The sequence below is a fragment of the Magallana gigas genome, chromosome 2 (genome assembly GCF_963853765.1).
Source record: "Magallana gigas chromosome 2, xbMagGiga1.1, whole genome shotgun sequence".
Classification (NCBI taxonomy): domain Eukaryota; kingdom Metazoa; phylum Mollusca; class Bivalvia; order Ostreida; family Ostreidae; genus Magallana; species Magallana gigas.
Genome location: NC_088854.1, coordinates 29,250,423 through 29,272,915, shown reverse-complemented (window position 1 = coordinate 29,272,915; position 22,493 = coordinate 29,250,423). Strand labels below are relative to the sequence as shown.

General features: G+C 31.8%; 1 protein-coding gene and 1 long non-coding RNA gene across 6 annotated transcripts; both read right to left on the bottom strand.

Moving 5' to 3' along the window:
* Window positions 1–1,140: 1,140 nt before the first annotated feature.
* LOC136272914 (uncharacterized) lies at window positions 1,141–2,271 on the bottom strand. 2 transcript variants are annotated; one of them, XR_010710973.1, is made up of 3 exons: window positions 1,927–2,262; window positions 1,622–1,747; window positions 1,141–1,205 (listed from the first exon to the last, which is right to left on the bottom strand). It is a non-coding gene; the product is annotated as an uncharacterized lncRNA (long non-coding RNA). The 2 variants fall into 2 exon arrangements; XR_010710972.1 differs by lacking the exon at window positions 1,141–1,205 and having other exon boundaries at window positions 1,659–1,747; window positions 1,927–2,271.
* Window positions 2,272–2,660: 389 nt separating this feature from the next.
* On the bottom strand, window positions 2,661–21,957 carry LOC105326640 (uncharacterized). Of its 4 annotated transcripts, XM_066076024.1 has the most exons (5): window positions 20,045–20,252; window positions 6,509–6,614; window positions 5,697–6,016; window positions 4,538–5,053; window positions 2,661–3,892 (listed from the first exon to the last, which is right to left on the bottom strand). In XM_066076024.1, exons 3-5 carry the CDS (start codon window positions 5,977–5,979, stop codon window positions 3,426–3,428), a joined length of 1,266 nt encoding a protein of 421 aa, XP_065932096.1. In that variant the 5' UTR covers window positions 5,980–6,016; window positions 6,509–6,614; window positions 20,045–20,252; the 3' UTR covers window positions 2,661–3,425. The 4 variants fall into 4 exon arrangements, with proteins under 4 accessions (XP_065932096.1, XP_065932095.1, XP_011425076.3 ...); XM_066076023.1 differs by lacking the exons at window positions 6,509–6,614; window positions 20,045–20,252 and adding an exon at window positions 21,817–21,957; XM_011426774.4 differs by lacking the exon at window positions 6,509–6,614 and having other exon boundaries at window positions 20,045–20,253.
* Between the last annotated feature and the right edge of the window lie 536 nt (window positions 21,958–22,493).

Sequence of the window (22,493 nt, the reverse complement as noted above, 5' to 3'; positions counted from 1 at the left end):
GCGGCCGGTAGAGGTGACTTAAGTATGTCTTAAGTATTGTTTTCACACATTTAGAAGTTTTATTGTTAATTATTTCAATTCAGCATATGATTACATAGTTTTAATCACATTATGATACTAGTATTTACACAGAATGAATATCTTAATATTCACCAATATAAAATTTTTGATTTGATTTAAATAGATATTAATAGTGGTCGTAATGACCTGTAACTTTTTCCATAAACCAGTAGTATGCAAGTGGACTGCTGAATAGGTTGTAAACACGTAATGGTCGGTTTACAAGAAGTAACTGCATATATATACTCGCAAAACTTGAAACTAAAAAACGACGTTCGAAGACAGAAAAATCCTTAGCAATTTTAAAGACGACGATTGCCTCATTTCAATATATCGACTTAATGAAGAAATCATACTCAGAATATGTGAATTGCTTTATTGGTGAGGTAAGAGGTAGAACAAAAGATAAAAAGAAATCCACTATATAATTATATCAAGTTCTAGCGGCAGCGCAATATTACGCCACAGGCAGTCTTCGAGAACGACTTAAATAGTGAATATTCGTCAAAACAAACAAGCAACAACAATAGACTGAATATATTGTCCGAGATCCATCGTTTGAGCTTTTTAAAAATTTTAAGTACATATGTATACATACTCATTCCACCTTGAATATTGTGTCTGTACATTTACACCTACCCCATCAATTATCAAAGATGTCATGCACGTGTATCTATAAAAACCAATACATTCAAATTCGACAAAAGAAATTAAAAATATGTTTTTACTTTTTAACATAAACATAGCTTAGCTAAGACATTGCTAAGTTTGCTTTATGTTACGGTATAAGACATACTTAAGGTGGATCTCTACACCAAATAAGTGTAGGAGATTTTTGTTGCATGCATTTGTTACCAATACTAGGCACAGTATTCAACAATAATAGACCTCAGAATACAATACACTATTTTCTAGAGAATTTTTAAAATATCAGTCTGGTTCCAGATAACCCCTTATTTATCAAATTTTTAAACATTTCTGTTTTAAAATTCTGATGAAAGTGAAATGTTATTAAGTTTAGAAATGAAAAACAAAAAAACCATGAATGAAGTTTGTATGGTTTTTATTGGAATCCACATAAATATGAAACTAAAATATAAAAAAATTCTTTTAAGGCAAACTGCTGGACAAAATCCCACAAAAACCTGAAAATATAAACACTATTCGTTGGTGAATGGGATGAAGAAAAGAAATTGAATGAAATTGAAAAATTAAAGGAAATACTTAATTATTGCAAAAATCTTGGTATGAAAGATCCTGTTGAAGAGTTGTCTTTCTTTATTTTACATGGTCTCAAATATCTTGGGATCAATTTTTTAATTAATTAAAATCACGAAGAAAAATTAAAAAAGGAACAAGTCTATGCTAAATATGTAGATATAAGATAAGTAGTGCTTATGATAATGTTTGAAGCTGAAAAATCATATTATTGATGAATGCATTATATATATTTAACTCTTCAGAACAAAATATTAGTAGTTAATTATATTATAAATTGCCTTTTACTTTTTTATATACAATAGCAATTATAAACAACAACCATACGCATATTAATACATACATTAGATGCCCATAGTGATGCACATGCATGTGTGGAAATGAAAAACATGCTCCTTTTCAGAATTCTGTCTTTCCCTCATTTGGCTTGCAAATCTGGGCTTCCACTGCTATTGCTACCTAGCTGTATCTATTTTAATCAAAATACATTAGTTTAATGTGAAAGTTTCAGTGAAAGTCTTTTACTACAAATGTTTTTTTTTAATTTGGGAAGTTAGGATCAATTCAAGAGATCGTACTACGGTATACTTTCGTTTTATATTCATCATAGGCATATATAGTTTAAATGAAAATTTGATATCTGCTTACCTATATCGATAATCCGCCACATATGTATGATCGTCTGTTGCAGATGACATGACAAAAATGTATTGCCAATAGCAGCAGAGCAGGGAAACGGTATATTATTTAGATTCCACGTTTTCCGTACAAAACAGCTGATAATCAATGTTAGTTAAAAGCTTTAAACAGGAAGAAAATTTACATATTTTCTAAGCGTTTTGGTGATTCAATTCCAATCTCATCTCCTTAGTTAGAAGAGTTCAATTAAACGGTGTATAGCTTTTTTGTACCACGACATAATGTTATCAATCCGGAACACAATGGCGTTTCGAACGGAAGTCAGACATGTTTTGACGATGTAGCCTTCCACCTTAAGCAGGACTTATGTAGGTCCTAGGATTCCGCCTAAGTCCTACTTATGACCCTACTTAAGTCAAAATCTTAGCATGCTTTATGTTACGAGCCCCAGCTGTCTAGATGCTGGTGTGCATATCTATAAGGTGGTCCGCGTGGTATTTTGATTATTTTGCGCATGGTTTGCAATTAACAAGAATCGGTTTCCCGCCACACCAGTTCAGTTTCTTGCTCGCAACAACCGCGCTTTCGAATTTTTACGAAACCTTAAAAATTATAATTTTTCATAACATTTAGCGCCCGTAAAATTTAGTTAAACTTCGCGCTGCATGTTTCTTTATAGCTTTTAAACCATTTTCCAGCTGAATTATGAAAAACATATTAGACTAAGTAAAAATGTGCACAAACACTGCATACAATGTATTTATTATATCATTCACTCAAAATTCAAAATGTAATGAAAGTACTTTAATGTCTGACTGAACATTTTACTTAAAAGGGCTGATTGGTCATAGCAATTTTAGACCATTTTAATCTCCCTAAGAAAAAGAACTTTATAGAAAATTGGAAGAAAATTATATGAAATTGGTCTTCACTAAATTAAAAATTAATTGGCTAAAATATTTATATGTTAAAATTCAAAGTCCTGACACCTGATTTATAGTTTACTCAATCGCATCCAGGCCAATTCACCCCCCTAAAAACAGAGGTTAACTCTAACAAAGTTAATTGGGGTACGAGTAAATGCACTCTAGAAAATAGAACAATGTACTATGATATCATTATATATATATATATATATATATATATATATATATATATATATATATATATATATATATATATATATATATATATATATATTTGAATTTTTCGAAACATGAACATTAAACGGGTGCAAAATTTGAAAATTGTGAAACCTTGGCAATGCAAGTTAGATTGTAATAAATTTATCCATCTTCGTTAGCCAAGGGTTTACGGTTACTCCGCTCCTCTACAACGAGAGAAGAGGGGTAGGTCGTAAACCCTTGGCTAGCGAAGATGATTAGTATCTAATTATACTGATATTCAAGGGTATCATTTTTCGTGGAGAAAGTGAAAATCACACTTTTAAGGATACGTAAATTCTTGGCCAGTGACCCTATCAATAAAAATTGATAGTAGAATTGATATCATTTGCGACAAAGTTCTTTGTTGCCATGCAGTATATATCGAAAAAAAGCACCGATTGTATTATTTAGCTTTCGCACAGTATCAAAGTCGATGCTCTTTAACATATTAATATGTCCATTTTTAAAAATATGAATGGCATAACTGTGAGACCACTTGTAATTTTGGTTATACAACACTAGTCCATGGGGAAAGAACATGCAATGATGTCTATGTAGCCGAACTAGAGCAGGAAATGTTTCGGTAAGTTTCGTTGCCATTGTTACAGAGTTGCCTCCCCAGCTCTTTGGATCATAGGAACGATAACTCTCAATCCATTTTTGGATGAATCTGGAATTTCTGGCAGCAATGATTAACGCACTGCCAATCGTCCCGTCATGGGCCATTCCCATCGTGCATTCGTTGTTCCTGAACTCATCTAGCGACCGTAAGATGTATTGGTCGGTATCTAAGTATATACCGCCATACTCTGCAAACAAAAATAAGACAGCAAATTCCAAATAATGATAAAGATTTGTGAATTTGTAAACAATTTAAAACTTTACTATTGCATGAATATGAATTTGTGAAAACGTTTCCACTAAAGTCATTTTTATTTTCAAAGTATATGTCCTGTTGTATTATAACATCCACATGGAATTTCAAGGAAAAGCGGAAACATTTCCAAGGTTGATTGAGTTGATAAATAGACAGTTTTTAAAAAATTGTTACCCTTATAAAATTGCACAACAAGAATGTCATAAACCTTTTAAATTTATAATGTAAGTAAATATTAAAGCCATCCCTCAAGTACTTATTTATGCTGAAAAATGTACATACGTCCGAAAAGAATAGTAATTACCTGCTCAAGTGTTCGCGATTTATTTCTTATCGCTAATCTTTATATATTTCAAAGGGAAGCGAAGGTAAGTACACTTTTTGTTTAATCTTTTTAATAAAAAGCCTTGGTGTTCTTTTTTATATTTTGTAGAGAAATGTACCTCGTCCTATTGAATAAAATTGAATGTACACAAGAAGACAATTGTAAGATTTATATGTTAGATTTATATGTAACATGTAGAAATAATGTAAACCTAACGCTTTTAGTTCGAATATACTTGTCCACATATAATACCTTTAAGTATCTGAAGTCGAAAAATGTCCGCCTTGTGTTGTATGAATTTAATTCTTCTCCCTGAGATATGGGTAGGCGTGATAACTCTAACAAGTACAATGTTAGGAACCGTCTGTCGCAGCAAATTCCACCATATTCCAGATGGTAGCATGTCGTGAAAAAACAATATCATGCAGGGATTTTGATACTTGTATGCACTCAAGAAACTCACAAAATGCATGAACTCAAATGACAGGCTCCCAAACCATATGTAGTGAACAATATTTGGCACTGTTAAGTTGTCTTTGCAGTATTTGGCGACAACCCGTTTGAGACAGTTGCTCGGGAATTGAAACACTTGGTCGGGGGAACCGGAACTCAAATGTATAAGATTCATGTACACGTCATTCTCTGAGCATCCAATATAAGGTCTTTTTCGTTCAGTATTTGATTTCTCCAAAATACTGGTGGATGAGTTTCGAAGGCAATCAACGGTTGATGAAAACGTCCAATCATCACCGCCAATAGGCGTAAAGTCTTAATATAAAAAGAACAAGGTTAACGGTTAGCCGATGGCTGTAAAAAATAAAAATAAAAATACATTGAACAAAACAGTACACATAATTTTTCGATTTTACAATGAAAGATTATTCTCCAGTTTACAAAGTAGTACGTTTGTAGAGCCATTTTAACAACAGCTTGGACTTTCGGTGGGATGCAGCCTTCTAATTAGCTCATCAAACAAAATGTCCAAATTTGAGTACCTTTTTCTTATTTGCTAGGCAAAGGTTATCAATATTCAAAGACTGCCAAAATCTAAAATGTTCTTTTTTTCCAAAGATTTGCTATATGTTGTGATAAATGAGCTATTTCAACTGAAATATTAATGCAACCTTAATGCAGTCGTACGAGTGTCATTGCGTACAATGTATTCGTATAAATTAGCAAATTTCTAGACAGTTAACCAGGAAAAAACCCCACCTTCATCAAATTGGAGTTTGACATGTACTGCCCAGTTTAACAGTTTAAGTTTGTATTAAAACGGCTTCAATAGATATTCATGTGGATGGATCTACCTTTTACACTGTCAATGAAAATTGATCTTTTCTCGGAGAGGAATAGCTTAGGTACTGATGAGCACGTCAAAATCTATTTATCAATTAATCCATTTACTACTTACTGGCAAATGGGTCTTCATAGTTCTCTATAGTAATATTCTTGTGATTTCTTAGATAGTAGAGTGCCGTTTCAATCTCACAAGACTCTTCTTGAAGAAACTTTGCTGGCAACATTTTTCTTCGGATCACAGACACCAGCTCTCTTCCAAAATTGGTGTTATTCTTTAATCCCTTATTTTGTTCCAAAAAGTAAAATTTAACCAAATTCGGATAAGAACTATTAAGATATGCGGCAAATTCCTGTTGTTGTGAACAAGATTCCATCAAGATCTTTACAATGATCATAAATATTAATCCGATCAGCAAAGATGCGCATGCTCCCCTGAAATACAATGTACACAATTATTATAACAACTAGATATGAGCTCGTTACGAGTAATGATTAGGTCATCCGTTCGAATTTTTTGAAACGTTACAATGAAATATATATAACATTTTAGAATCCCATCAGATTAAGTATAGGATTGCCAAAATCTTTAACGATGCTCAACAAAGTGGGGTCTTTTTACATACGGAACATTAAAGCTTCCAATCCCCTGAAAATCCCTAAATAGGCCATATATGATTGTGGTAATGATTTTTCAAACAAATGTTGTTACGATCAACAACTTTGATTCTACATGTATAATGAATTACAAATATCCTCGATCGTTTTCAAGTTATTTTTAATAGACTTAGTTACCCCTAAAGGTCATCGGTTTAAAAACTGTACGTTATTCGTAGCATTTCAATGGGACGGAACTTTTCTTGTACTTTGATGTTGGGTCCTACCCCTGAATCAAAATGTAATTTAGATAAACATTAAAACATGTACCAATATGTATTAACTACTGGTTCTTCCTTGTTTAACTACATGTATTAACATCGGGTTTTTTTCATCAGTCGGGTCTTTTCTTGGGCCATTCTATTCTGTCCTACACCTAGATTAAAAGATAGTTGGGTAAAATCAAAACAAGTATCAATATGAATATTAATTATCTGCATCCAGTATTTCAACGGGCGGATTTTATCCTGGGCCATAATATTAGGTCCTACCCCTTATTAAATTAAAAGATCATCAAGTTAAATTCAAAACAACTAGTAATATGAATATTAATAACATTGTATCTGCATCCCGTATTTCGACATGCGACTTTTTTTTGAGTCATAAATTTGGTCCCTACCCCTAAATAAAAAGTCATTGTGTTACTATAATATCACAACAAGTATCAATATGAATATTAAGATATAAAGATTAGTCTATACCAATACGATACTGCTACTCTTAACTTGGACATTATCTCTTTTGAAGGGACATGGTCACAATTTTGGTCAAAAATTATTTTTCCAATTTTAATATTTACAGTGTTTAACTGGAAACGAAACATCGTTTTTTAAAGTAGGGGAGGGGGCAGATTCATCAATAAATTAAAAACAAAAAAATAGGCAACTTTCCAAAATCATGAAAATCGGGGGGGGGGGGGGGGTAGCTATAGCATTGTATACCTATAAGTTCAATTTTACTTGTATTTGATTATTTTCATTTCAATATTTTTACTTCATAAATAATATGGGGCAACTTCATGGAATTTCATTTTTTCATTTGTAAACTTTATAAAAATGTTTGCTGCGAGAAAAAGTGTGGTGGGAGGGGTCATCCCCCCACCTGATGATACGTGCCTGTTTACAAACTAAAGGCATTTTAAATAAGCAAATACTACTTGAGTGTCACTTGTTGAGTTGTTAGAGAGTTACAGGGTTTACAATTGTTTGTTATGTACACTGCAAACAAAGCATTTGTTTACATTTTGAATGTTGAAGTAAAAATTACAGTTTTAGACCTAAATTGAAGGTTTTAAACGTTAGGGACTGTTGTTTGATGCTTTTAATGAAACTCAACGTATATCATCTGTCCAGTGATGCACATAAATATGCAACCTTCAGAAATCTATTAATCATCATAAAATAATGATAAATCTACCTAGAGACGTAAAAATTGTTAGTATATTATCATACATGTACGTTCCTGATCTACTGTCAATTAAGGAAAGCAGGAGCTAAAAAGACAATATAGGTTGTGTAGAACAGTACAGTGGAGACATTTTTTTTCTCTCACTTCTGGGATGTATTCTGATAAGTAAAGGTGTGAATGCCTGTAGGTCTTCATTTACCTGTGTTTACCCGTCGTGAAATTCTCTGCTTATAGTTTTACGTATACACCAGAAAAACTTTAAAATAGAGGGACTTAGAGGTGTGTGTAATGCAAATTATTTTCAAATTACTCAAGGTTCTCTTTTCCAAATCTTTAAGAATTAGTCAAAATCTATTTTACTATTAATATTTGATATTCCACCAAGTAATTTAGACATACCGTCATAGATGTACCTTAGGCAAATGGCTGACTAGATTATGTAAGCAAAGATGTGTTATATGAACGAAAAGAATAACAACTTTTAGAGAAATTCTAATAAATGACTACGGGTATGAACTTTTCTTATAAGGGAAAACCGGACCTTAAATGTTAACATTAAAGGTTCGGCCGAATCATTTTACGGGGCGATCTTACATTATACAACACAGCCTCCTTGAAATTTAGAATTACATATGCATACCCATCAAATTAATCGGCTATGTTATCAACGTATTTTTTTTGGTTTTTGCACTTATTTGGGAGAATTTGCCGCCATTTTCTTTGCATTCCACATATCACACACAGTTATTTTATTTGATATTCTGTGCGTGTATGCACTGTATGGCGACAAAGTGGTAATTTTGCACCACTTATCCCATTGTAGCTTCACCCCATATCGCACACAATTTCTTTATTTGGTGTTCTGTGTGTGTATGGCGACAAAGTGGTAATTCCACTCATCCCATTAAAGCTTCGCCTTGATTAAATTTTATCCGACAAAGTGTAATGAAGTAGTATATTAAGTACACAGTTCTTTGCAGTGCTACATCTTTAGAGAGTTACTTACTTACAAAGCACACAATTGTATGATTTCCATTTAATTGTAAATTTTGGCAAGGGGGGGGGGGGGGTAGAAAACTACAGAGAAATAATTATTCAACTTTAGTGTAATACATATGCCTGTTTATACCTTATATTCTTTCGTGCTGATATATCAATGAATGGATTAAAACAAACTATACAATAGAACTTTGAAAAAATTCATGAAATCATTTTTTTTAAGTTTCACTGCATGAAATCGGCAATGTGAAAAAATCGACACCCTAATATCCCTACCTTTGACTTATTAATATATACGTATATACCTGTATATGTATCCTTCTTAATTGAAAAAATGCCAAAAGTTTGAGACAGTTTACTTTGGAAAAGGATCCTAATATTTTGAAATTTTTTGTATTTATCAATAATTGCGTATGCTATGATAATAACTCAATGGTTAGTTTACAATCATATTGTACGCCTGTATACATAAAAATAGATAAGTAATGCATATATTCATTGTATTTAGATTATAACGTATTTTAGATACTAATCTTCATGCTTGGATCTAAAGGGGAGGGTGTCGGGGATCTGGAAATCCCCTTCCTTCGGGAAAATTTAAGTTTATTAAATTAACATAGTAAAATTATTGAAAATAGGCCTAGGACCCCCCCCCCCCCCAAAAAAAAAATAATAATAGCATTGATGCGCGTATGAAGCTCTCTACCATAACTGCATTTCTACACAACAGGGATAAATAAACCCCGGGATTAAACTATTGATGGTTAAATATCCCAGGGTTCAAACGCATCAGATGGGAATGTACAAAGGGTGAATAAAATCAATAAAAATGAATACAAATAATTATTTAGATAGGGAGAACATAGCATTTATTTGTATATAAATGCATGTACGGATGATCTATTTAGATCTATTTATGTCGCTAGGATACAGGTTTTCAGATTCTTGATTTGATAGGTTAATTAACTATATGAAAAGACATTGAATCTCGATTTTTGAATCTTGTATCTCGTTTTTCGGATCTTGTATTTTTTGCAACTTGTATTCTGAATTAGACTTTTAAATTTTTGTATGTATGACAATGTATTTGCCAATATTTCCTAGTATTTTATAAAAGCTCTTACAATTTTATAAAAAGACTTAGAAATGCACGGCATTTTCATGTAAACCCTATATTTGTATTTAGATGTAATACTCATGCATGATTCATTAATCAATCTTGCAATGCATATTTGTTCTTTAATGTTCTGCTAATAAAAATAAATATTCAAATTTTGCATCCACTGTGCTTAGATCCAAAGAAAGAGGGTTCTATAGTCGTTGCCACTTTTTGACTGTATTAATATCCCATGGAAGAAGAGATCTATATTGAAATATAAGAAAATACCCAAATTTTAAAGGTAAATTTTCTTTACTAAATCATAAATTACAGCTAAACAACCCATACCTTAAAATTTTAGGTAGATCTACTAATGGTTAATTTGTTGACAACCAAGCCTCACTAAGACCAAACAAGTCAACAAGGATGATTCTATATTTCTTGTCATATTCATTTATTCTTTCTTAATAACAAACCACAGTTACCCATCTAGTTTGTTATGTATATTAATTTATGTATGGTATTGTAATTTACTTTTTAAAAAATGTTACAATAACCCTTTTGACAAACATTTTGATTTCTTGTATCTATCAGAATAAAATATTTTATTGAATATGTAAATAATATTGGTAGGATTTGTAGCTTCTATATCTTTCGTTTTGGAAAAAAAAAACTATAAATTTCACCATTGTCTGCACTACTCTTATTGCACTTTAGTTTCATAAAGACTTTCTTCACTTCTCATTCTGTAGGCAGCATGTGATTTTTCTCATAAGATGGTACTGTGTCTTGTAAAACATTATTTACAACACTTGTCTTATTCCTTTTTTTAGAAGTACATGTTGTACTCTTAAGTGCTAAAATATCAAAATATATAACAATATTGACACATAGTTTTCCTTTTGTCTAGTCTGGGCATCATTTTACCATGTATTACTATGTGTATCATGTTTAGTCCTTTAAAAAAGCATCAGTTTATATACTGCTGAAATGTCCAGTATCTTTCTTGTCAACCAAAAGTGCTAATGAAATTTGTGTTTTAAAATACAAAAGGTACATATAATATAACCTTGACAATCCCATCCTTGTCTACCATTTACATGTGTAAACCTGTTGTTTTGTACAAATGGTCAACTTTCAACAAAATAATACATAAGGTTGTTTTTTTACCAACCTTATAATGTTTAAAAAAAATGTATTTAATTTGCAATTGGTTATTCTAATTCAAAATCAAGTGTAACATTTTCTAGTGATCCACGCTATGTTCTAAATAAGAACAGCGTTTATTTGTACTGTATGTTTACTCAACAATGAACACAGTCATCTTAAAGAGAAAAAGCAATATTATTCATATTTAAGTAACAAAAACTTGATTGTTGAAATAAAATTTTCAATATTTTAAATAATCGATCAAAAAAACTTTAAGCGAGTGCGCACCTACATGTACCTAGGATAGCATGTGTTTATGACAAAGTAAAAGTTAAGATTAAACGTATAAATCCCGGATTAGTCTGATTACCCTCTTTGTTCCTTTTCGCTTCGCTCAGCCAAACATAAATTAATTACTATTCTAATCAAATTGAAAACACAGATAATGAAGGGGTGGACAACATTAGACATATTTATTGACATTTAAGAAACATAAAACCAGCCCCTTAACTTCTGTTTTCGACCGCAATAGTAGATGGTATCTTTTTTGTTTTAAGCAAGAGCAGTTTCTTCCATGTTCTTGGGTTTTCTTTAGATTAAATATCAATATAAACTTTACCACTTCAAAGCAATAGAAATGTTCCTTTAATCTACAATTTGAATACAAGGTTTGAGATTGGTAATCAGCTAACTTGTAGAATGATGAAATAGCCCAATTAATGAGATTAACGCCCCTAGAACCGAATTATGACTATCAAGAAAATAGATCCTAACTATAATATAGTTCCATAAATTAATGACCGGGAGTCATTTTTCGACGTAGACTAATGACCGCCAGCCGTACAATGAATAAAGGGGTCATTTTTCACACAAAGAGAAACGATCACCACCCCCCACCACCCCTCGAGATAATGACCCCTGCTGTAAAAAAGAAAATGTTGTATAAAATCGTTGATAAGTAAAGAAAATTGCATGACACGATTTCACTTTAAAAATTTTATTTTATGTGTATACAGAGTTTCAGTTGTAATTTTATGTGAAAGTAAATACAGTGCTCAATGCAAGTATAATTCATGACTAATCCAGAGTCTCTCTTTCATCGCCACTTAACAGAATTTCGTTTTACAGTGACTATATTTTAAAAATTAAGAATGTTGTTTTCTCAGGATTTGAGTTATCAAATTCGGATTGTTATAAAGATCAATGCCTTGAGTAAAATTTGTTCTAAACACAAAAAGTATTTTTTAAATGAATTTTTTAGACATGGCATTTGATATTTTCACTGTATTATGGAAAAAGGCTCAAACAAAAATGGACTTATAGCAAAACGGAGGAAATTCGGTATAAATTTTATATGTTATTCATTATAACTTGGCATATTTTATGTTGGTTTTATCTCACTTATTCATTAAGTTAATCGTATGGCAGGCAGTGCAAAAAAAATGAAAAATGCTTAAAAAAGATAAAAGACACCATATCTTTCTAGGCATGATCCTGATATTTTATTTTTCCGATTTTAATGTTTACAATGCTTCAGTTAGGCATTTTTATCAGACAATCAAAATCTGTGTGTCATTTGTAGAGTTATGAGCGAGTTACAGAGCTTACAATTATTTGCTATGTAAACAAAGCATTTGTTTACAATTTGAATGTTGAAGTGAGAATTCCAATTTAAAACTATGAATGTGTTAAAAAAAATTTACTGGTATATTAAACCTATGTAAACAAAAACAGGACACGAGTCTTGTTTACATGACAAAGAATTGTAAGCTCTGTATCTTGCTCCTAACTTAAAGAACGACTCTCAAATTTCATTTGATCATTTGAAATGCATTCCTAAATCATTGTAAATAATAAAAAAGAAAAAGAAAAATAGACACGATGGACAGGATTATGAACAATTTTTTTTTAATAAATAAAATGATTTTGAATGAATCACCATAATTTGAAAGTTAGAATTTAAGTTATAAGGGAGATACAGAGGTAAGAACTCATTGTTATGTAAACAAAGCCGGAGTTATTTTTTTTACAAATAATGTAAAGTATGGATTATAACCATTTCCTTGGCATAATAACTCGTGGGAAACAAGGCAAACCTATTCAGTGTTTTTATTAAATATATTATCAATAGAAGAAGCAACGTTTGATTGAAACTTAAACAATAAAACACATATTTAAACAATAACAAAGCTCGAGCTTTGTTTACAAAACAAAGAATTCCAAACTCCGTATCTTGCTTATAACTCACTATCTGACTCTTAAATTTTGACAAAGCATTAAAGATACATTATAAGGGATTTTTCTTAATTTTCAAAAAATATTTAATGACCATTAACTCAAAAGGAAAAATTACACTTTAACCAAAGGTCTATATTTAACATACAATACAAAGTGTAGATGGTTTTTCATTATCATCAGTGGACTTTTTTTTATTCTGAATCAACGTCATCCTTAATAAATGATTTATAATTTCGTGTTAGTTTCTATTTACTTAAATAAAAATACAATATTGTAGAGACTACAGTACATATAAATGATATATATGAGAGGGTCATACTTATCTGTCCCAAATATTTATGCAGCACAATTGGACGATTTTTAATTTTAAAAAGTACACAATCCATTCCAGTGAAAAACGTACAACTAAAAAAATGAAAGGGAAAATATCTTAGGTAATTTCATTCATATATTTTTATTTTTCACTGAATCTTATACTGTTAAATCTAAGGAGAACAAGTAAGTTGTTAGTACTTGTTTCTGATCCTTTTGAGCAATCAGTAAAATATGGTCAAAACAAACTCGAGAAATTCAGATTTCTGATTTCTTCTGGAGATTTATACTGGGGAATGTTGACATACTTTCTCCATTCGGAAGTTACTCGGAATACCTTGCACAATTTTTCAGCGTTATAATCCGGGTCTGTTGCAATACAAAATCCCCGTAAACATCACATTTTTCAGCCGTGTGTTGAAACCTGATGAGCTAGAGGAAGCGTTTCTAAGAAGAAATCTTTTTTTTTTTCATTCTTTTAAATGAACATCGTTTGAACCCTGAGGTATTTAAAAATATCGAGTAATTTGAGAAAAATATGATGTCGAGTATATCTTGAGATAGAGTATAGTCTACAATGGTCACTTTTGTTTGCTTACAACGTGCTCATTCATATGAAAATGACATTTCTTTTTAGGCAAAAGTATCATTTTTCAAAATAAAATTATGACCGAGAGTCTTTACGTAGAAAAATTACCGCGGGTTATTTTTCTAGGGGGTTTATTATTTGCTTTACACCTGGTTCGAAATCAGTCACTACAAACCCCATCAATACGATTTCATAAAAGCCAAACAGAAATTAGCTAGCGTTACAACGTCTCGTTTTATAGACGAGACCTTTTGAAACATTTTTCTTTTAATATCGGAAAACATCTGTCCTTTCTTTTTTATTTAAATACAACGCGTTTACTTGTATATAGATAGCAAGCAAATATATATGAGTAATATATGAATTATGATTTTCAAAAAAAAATCACAACTAATTTTGTGGATCAACTCAACAAAAGTCTTTCTTCCCTCTCAAAACAATCGTTTAGATTTAACCAGCATTCTAATTAACAGAATAACATCATAGATGTGAAGGTCATCTACAAAGTCGTTATTATTTCGGGACATTTTTAGCAGTTGTTAACATTCCAGAACAGAACTGATAAATATACGCTTTTAAGGAAGTCTATTTTTGTGGTTAGAACAGAACTGATAAATATACGCTTTTAAGGAAGTCTATTTTTGTGGTTAGAAAGTCCAGCTGCAGCTTCGTAAGCTCTTAATACCACGTATAAGTTAAACAAATTTTAACCGATGAAGGCAATATTCAAGCAAGTTTGTTTTATAACTTTTTGTGTCATTATGACAATGATTAAAGTTAGTGTGCGTGCGTGCGTATGTGCGTGCATGCGAAATAAACAACAGAATAATTCGAAAGTTTTATCTCTCAGATATGGTATTATTAATACCGAGTTCATGAGCGGAAAAAGCAATGTTTAATGTTAAATGTAATAATGTTACGTATTTTTCGATTTGAGGTTGTTGATCTTTTGTTTTGTTTTTTTAGTAATAATTTTTCTTTAAAAGATTTTCTTTAAAAGATTTTTAAAATTCATAGTGTTATTTTTCAGTAATTTATAAAAGATTTTCACGATTGCTAAAAAATTCAAAAAATTTCAAAATATACATGGTGTTCAGTACTTACGAATATTATTTCCTGATTATTCTTTATACATAAAAATGCAGAACACGTTGTTCATTGGTTAATTGAATCCTATCAACTTTATCTAAAATATATAGAGGTTTTATTATCCAAAATAATTGACATTTTTACCAAAACATATCCGTTGTGAAGTACATATTTTCAAGATAATGCATAATATAGTTTTAAGTATTATATAATTTTGTGAAGTTATTTATATGAAATTGCAAGGAACAAAACTTATAACAAACAATCAAAGTACTGCTAGCACTGGAAAGCGGCTAATTAGCTTGTTTAAAACACATGTATTTGCATTAAAATTTTATGCTGAAAAAATAACGTTTTGGATCCTTCCATTCCTGAAATAATAGTGTAAATGTGAACTTTTGTGTCATTTGTTTAAAAAAAAGTGTACAATTACATTTGATAACGATCGACTGTACATTACGTGTAAATTGCATCTACTGCATTTTTTTTTCTCTGGTTCTACTAGAGAACACTAGGCACAGAGTATTTAAGTAAATATTTAGACTTACATTTTTGTAAACAGTATATTAATACAAGTCCCCATATACTAGGAAACAAGTTGTTGTCCTTTAAAGAAGGACTGTAGTCCTTTAAAGAAGGACTGTAATACATGGACCATATGCATTGTCTCTCACAGAAATATGAAAGCCTTAAGGTTATACAAGATTTCAACGACTTAAATATAAACCCCCGCTTTTATATTATGACAATTACAGGGGAGACCTCTAATGTTGTATCACGTACATGTATATCTCTGACCCTTTTACCTAAGAAGTTAAAGGGTCGATACCTTTAACATTATTATGAATTATATTAGTAAAGAATACATGTATAGGATTAGGCATTTGGCGAATTTCACTATTAGCACACACATTACATGTACGCATTGCTTGACTTTGTTACGTGTAACTATGCAGTAACAGTCAAATATTTATCAATCATATTTTGCTTTATATGCGTAAAATTGTATTCGGAAGTACATTAGACTTGCCCAAAAGTAAAGATAAGGTATTTTAGAAAACAACAAAACATCACGATTTATGCTAAATATGTGGAAGAAAATATATTTCTTAAAAGGAATACCTCGCTTTTGTTTTGTTTACTGACACCTTTATTATCTCAGAGCCTTGAAACTTTAACTTGTGTTTATGGCATGAATCTCGAGTCTTGTCTTACCCTGGTTCCCTGACCTTCTCATAATTCCGCACAGGAAACAGCCTAGCTCATGTGCATGCTGAATTTTCCCCCATCGCATCCGGTGATACCTCGCATATATATTTTTTGCGTGAAACTCAGGGACAACGCATTTATAAATTAAAATCATATGATTTTATACATATATCAGAAAATCAAATTACTGATAGTATTGAAAAGCTCTAACCTAGCTTGGTTCTAAAGGGAATTTACTTTGTAGAAGCTTAGTAAAAAAGAATCGATTAGATTTTTCTATATTTCAACTTCTGTTTAGGCACTATATTTTCTTATCACTTCGTGACAGCCCCTGCAATGATGTACGTAAGCAACCTGGACCTTAGATTCACAAAAGCCCGTGCAACTATGTGCGTTAACCCCTGATACTGGTTCCCATACAAGTTTAAATGATGTATATTTCTTCTCATATGGGCGGTTATTTGATAAACCGGAAGTACAAGTATAACGGCAATGAAGCCCTTAACTATGCTTAGCGCTTTAAAAATGCGCATGTAGCTACATAGGAAAATTTCAAGGACTCTGAGATTATAACTGGTAGTTTGAGTACAATAAATATATTAACCTTTAAAGAATATTTATTAAAGTTGTTTTATATATGCTTGCGGTTTTGTTAGATTTAGACATCCGGTAACTTCTTTTTTTTCAATATCTTCCAAAAGGATAAGTAAAATATTTTCTACTGAAAAAGGTGCTACTGGTCTGAAAAAGCTTTATTTATTGAAACAATGACTTTAATAACATATTTATTTGGAAATTATGTTATTTCTGGTATGGGAACCTACAATTGCTTGACATTTCCAGATTTCTTGATCTCGAGATTGTACACTGACCTTATTTTTAGATTAAATTATTATGAGACATATCAAAAGTTGGTCTAAAAAAATAATTTAGAAACAATAATAGAATGTCACTATGATAAGCAATGAGGAAATGTCACTTGATTAAGGATACACACGCAAATAGCCTGCCAATTCAACCAGTTCAAAGTATATGACCATTACGCATAGTTTTACAGATTTTAACAACAATTTTTTAAAAGATTGAGATACTTGTGTTAGTGACCTTTTTCCAACTCATCAAATTTTACAATGATTTATATAATTTTAATGTACTAGTCTATCATTAGATATATAGGGGCTTTTTTATTAAGGAGAGAGAGAATGAGAGAATCTCAAAAGGTTGAGATAGATAGATAGATAGATAGATAGATAGATAGATAGATAGATAGATAGATATGTTTATTTGGTAATATTTGATAGATAGATAGATAGATAGATAGATAGATAGATAGATAGATAGTCTAAGATAGATAGATAGATAGATAGATAGATAGATAGATAGATAGATATGTTTATTTGGTAATATTTGCTATTATTTCTACACACCCTTCTAGTGATGGCAATTTCATGCAATTATGGCTTAAATATTTATTGGTAAATTTATCAATGCCAACCCTGGAAAGACCTTGTAGTATTCAGCATCCAACAAGTGATCCTGTGCACCCATGGTTAGGGAGTTTATCGGACATCAAAATGATATCCATACACTGAGTTTTATACCGGCAATATGCTAAAACCAAGGACTACTCTTTCAAACGAATGATTCATCTTTACCAATAGAGACCCTTTTGTCATTACATACACTTGTGTGGAAATAATTACATAACTTGCACATCAGTAGAGAAAATGTAGAAAATAAAATCTAAATAAAAAATACAGAGTGAACATGGAAGTCGGAAAATGCAAATGTATCGCGCTATTTGCATCTTGTGGTTGGTCAATATGTGTGCTTGTCTGTTAGTCAGAAGAAAACACATGATGAATGAAAAAGTATATACTAAAGGACAAGTGCACTTATAGGCCCCGGTATTAAATGAAAAGAATGAAGATTTAAATTAAGCATAATTTTTTATCTCACATCATCTATTGATATATAAACTAAAAAAATCAACAAGTTTTAGCTCTGATTTTTATGAACATTAAAAGCACGAAGCTTTACAAGTTATTAGTGGTCAGCCAACATTCGTAATTTTGTATAGTAAATCGAGGACGGACATTCATTTCAAAGCATTTGTTAACTGTCAGCCTAACCGTGTACAAACTTGAAGAAAAGAGAGAACTTCCGTGAAAATGAGAAGTTTATACAACAGTAGACTGGTACTTAAAAAATGAAATATGTATGTGAATTTCAAGGGTTTTCCGATAGCAAGCGAGAGATAGTTAACCATTATGGTAGTATGCAACACCAAAGTTTTATTTGATTTTTCTCCAGACATAAAATAACGCATAAAGTATAATTTAGCAAACGCGCAAATCGATCCACCAACTGATTTAAATAGACACAATTCAAATAAGTTCAGTATGTTTTTTCCGGATTTAGATTATCTACTTATACTACTATATTAAAATAATAGACTCGAATTTTTTAGCTTTCATACCGATAAATAGGAAGAGTACTGTCTTTTGTTTTATATATTTTAAACATAATTGGTACTTGAAGATTACTAATTTGATTTTATTTTTTCTCAATCAAGCTTAATTAATTAATAATCAACGAAAATTTCTCAAAAAATTCCGGAAATCATCTGAATTTTTTGAATTTTACAATCTTGCGCATGCGCATTACATTCACGCTAAATCACGGGAGGCTCTTTATTTTATTTTTCCACAATAACACATTTGCATGGATAAACTTGGAAACGATAAAACAAATGTGTGCTAATTTTTAATTGGAATTTTTTTTTCTGTTCATCAAAGAAAATACGGGAGATAACTCTAAGACAGTGCATTTACTATAAAAATTCCCGAGAGTTTCGAATGTCAACATGGTACATGGATACATAAAAAAACGTTGTTGAAATATGTTGAATTCTGCAATTATAGAATTAAACTTTTCAAAGAAAGGTATATACAGCTTCAAAATGGATTGTTGTGAACAATTTGACTGCTATTTTCAATGCAACTTTATTGATTTTCTCCAAAATCGTTTTGGAGCGATTCTGCAATTTTCTGCTACATGGGAGGCATTTTAACTGTAATGAAAGCATTTTCCGAGACACAGTTAGATAATTCCAACTCAGCAGAGTGTAGTGAAATTAATAGCATTATTGTACGCTTGAAGTTTGGTTATGCAAATGTCAACAATAAACGGTGTTTCGATGTATCTATTTTGTAAATGCCCGATATCATATGCAATGTCAACCCGTGCACGCACGGGTCAAAGTCTAGTAGGCATTAAAAAATCCTCCATTGTTTAAAATATATGCTTTTTTGTGAGGTTAAGCGTTCACATAATTCAGAAGTATCCATCAGTGCTTAAATATTACGGGAAAAAGCTATTTATTGATACTTTCTACATAAAAACGGCACTGAAAAGGGGCCCATTCTCTATAGCTAAAGTTCTTTCATAACGTGTTATATATCAATGCAGAAAAAGATTATGAACAAGTTCGCAATTTTTTTTAAAAACTTCATACCAACCCTTATTTATTAGCGTACGTAGGACAAGTCCGAGTTCGATGTAACTCTACCTTGGAAATGTCTATCAAATGCGGAAGAATTTTCAAAACTGTATTGTTGTAAGAACGTTTATGTCATTCCTTTTCACCAATACAAGAATCAAAATATAGGTTTTTTTTTGAAGAGTTAAGATATTAAAAAATTTGTTAAATTACCTTAATTTAGAAACTTTCCTCATGGTCTGTCAGTTCATAATGAGAAATAAAAACTAAATCCTGTAATCACAACACAAACATCTTCCTCGAATAAGTATCAAGTTATTTTGGGGAGTGACACTTCAGTGATGCAGTGCATGTAGTTCATTTAGACAATGTGCATTGTGACTTACTCCTTCCATGTTTCCCGTCATGCCTTCTTTCGATGTTGGGTCGCCATTTGACAAATATGCCCATGTATATTTAAAATCATCCTTACCATTCATTTGATCATCTTGTGTATGTGATCATGAAGAGCTATTTTTTCTCAGTTCTGCACATGTGGTGTAATAGTTTGTAAATTCAACATGCATTTCTTATTATGAGCGTTGCGCTTTTACTTCTTTCCCCTTCTGTGTTTTTTTTTTCGATTTATTTATAAAAGTACATCTGTTTTGCTTGTCCTACAAAAGTACTTATTACTATTTTGTTGTAGTTTGTCAATTGACATCTCCATGCATTAGTCAGAAGTGGATGCTGATGAAGAAGATGATGATGACTTAAAAATCTGATCTACAAAATCATGAATTCAGTTTTCCTTTCACATTTCAGGTCTGTGGGGGTAAAGAAGATAATTTTTAAACATTATATGCATTAACACCTATACATCCATTTTGGCCCTGTCCTAGAGTCAAAACCCATATTCCAGGGGACATGAAATTAAAAATTTTAGTAGAGGACTTCCTAGTAAACATAATAATGACGTCAGTTTTTCATGCAGATGTGTGGGAATAATGAAGAGAATTTAAAAACATTATATGCATTAACACTACATTGCCATATTGCCGCCCCCCCCCCCCCCATGTCCTGAACCTCTGACCCAGGGGCCATGAATTTCACAATTTAGGTGGAGGAGTTAGTGGATATCTAGCCATGTTTTCAGTTTTTGCCCACATGTTTGGAGGTAAAGAATATTTTTAAAGATTTTTACTATATGGCCATATTGGCCCCACCCTAGAGCCTGAACCCTTGACCCAGGGGCCATGAATTTCACAATTTTGTTAGAGGGCTTCATGGACATCATAATCATGCATTTAGTTTTTAACAAATATATATAAAGGAGTAGAAAATAAGTTTTTCTAAGATTTAATACATTTTTATTACATGGCCATATTAACCCCACCCTAGAGCCAGAACCTCTGACCCAGGGGCCATGAATTTCACAATTTTGGTAGAGGGCTTCATGGACATCATAATCATGCATTTAGTTTATAACAAATATATATGGGAGTAGAAAGAAGATTTTCTAAGATTTGATATATTTTTACTATATGGCCATATTGGCCCCATTCTAGAGCCAGAACCCCTGACCCAGGGGGCATGGATTTCACAATTTTAGAAGAGGGCTTCATGGACATCATAACCATGCAATCAGTTTTTTTCCTCACTTGTGTTATAGTAGAGAGGAAGATTTTTGAAATTTTGGCTTTTTCTTGCATATTTGGCCCCACTTGTGATGCCCCGGTAGTGAATTTTACAATTAAGATTCCTCTTACTAAAGAAATGCCTCACACCAAAATTGTAACAACTGGACTTGTAGTTTTAAAGAAGAAGTTAAAAATGTTAAATTGTTAACGCACGACGACAGACGAAAACGGATAGCAATAGGTCACCTGAGTTTTCTCAGGTGACCTTAAAGTTGAGGCGTCAAGCAAGCATTGTATGATTTTTTGCTTTATTCATGTGGTTTTATGGAGATTCTTTGAAAAAACAATTATTCAGTACAATCTTACTGGTAAAAGTGTAATGCATCTCTCTTTTATACAGCACACCTTCTCAACATCTATGGACATTTCCCTGCATTTTTCACACACACACCAGTCTCCAGGCTGCGGATGATACCCTCCTTGTTGAGGTGCTGGCCTTAAGATGTCGTTGACAAGGCCCGGATGCTTCTCAGCCATCTTAAGGCAAAGTTGTCGCAACTCTTCCAATCCCATCTTGGCAGTATCATCCTACAACTCAACATTGGATGAAAAGATCAACTTACCATGTGCCAAGCAACACAATTCAAAATTAAATATTGCATTGCATATGCTCAAATTTTGACATAAAAACGTTCAATTAATCTTAAGAAATAAGTGAGTGAATTATTCTAAACAGACTTTGGAATACTATTGCTTAACTAAATCAACTTTTATTTTGAAGTAAAGTTCTTACTTGTAGAACATATGTCCGTCTGTTGATTGCTTTTAATGCTCTTGTGTCTCGATTTGGTCCTTGGCCACGGCCTCCTCTTGATCTGCCTCTTCCTGGTCCTCTGGTTCCTCTCACACCTCTGACTCCTCCTCTCACACCCCTTCTTCTTCCTCTCCCTCTCCCTCTTCCCCTTGACTCCTCCGATCTTACATTCTCCTCATCACTACTCTCGGCTATGCTTGTATTTGTACTTTCCTTTTGCCAGTGAAAA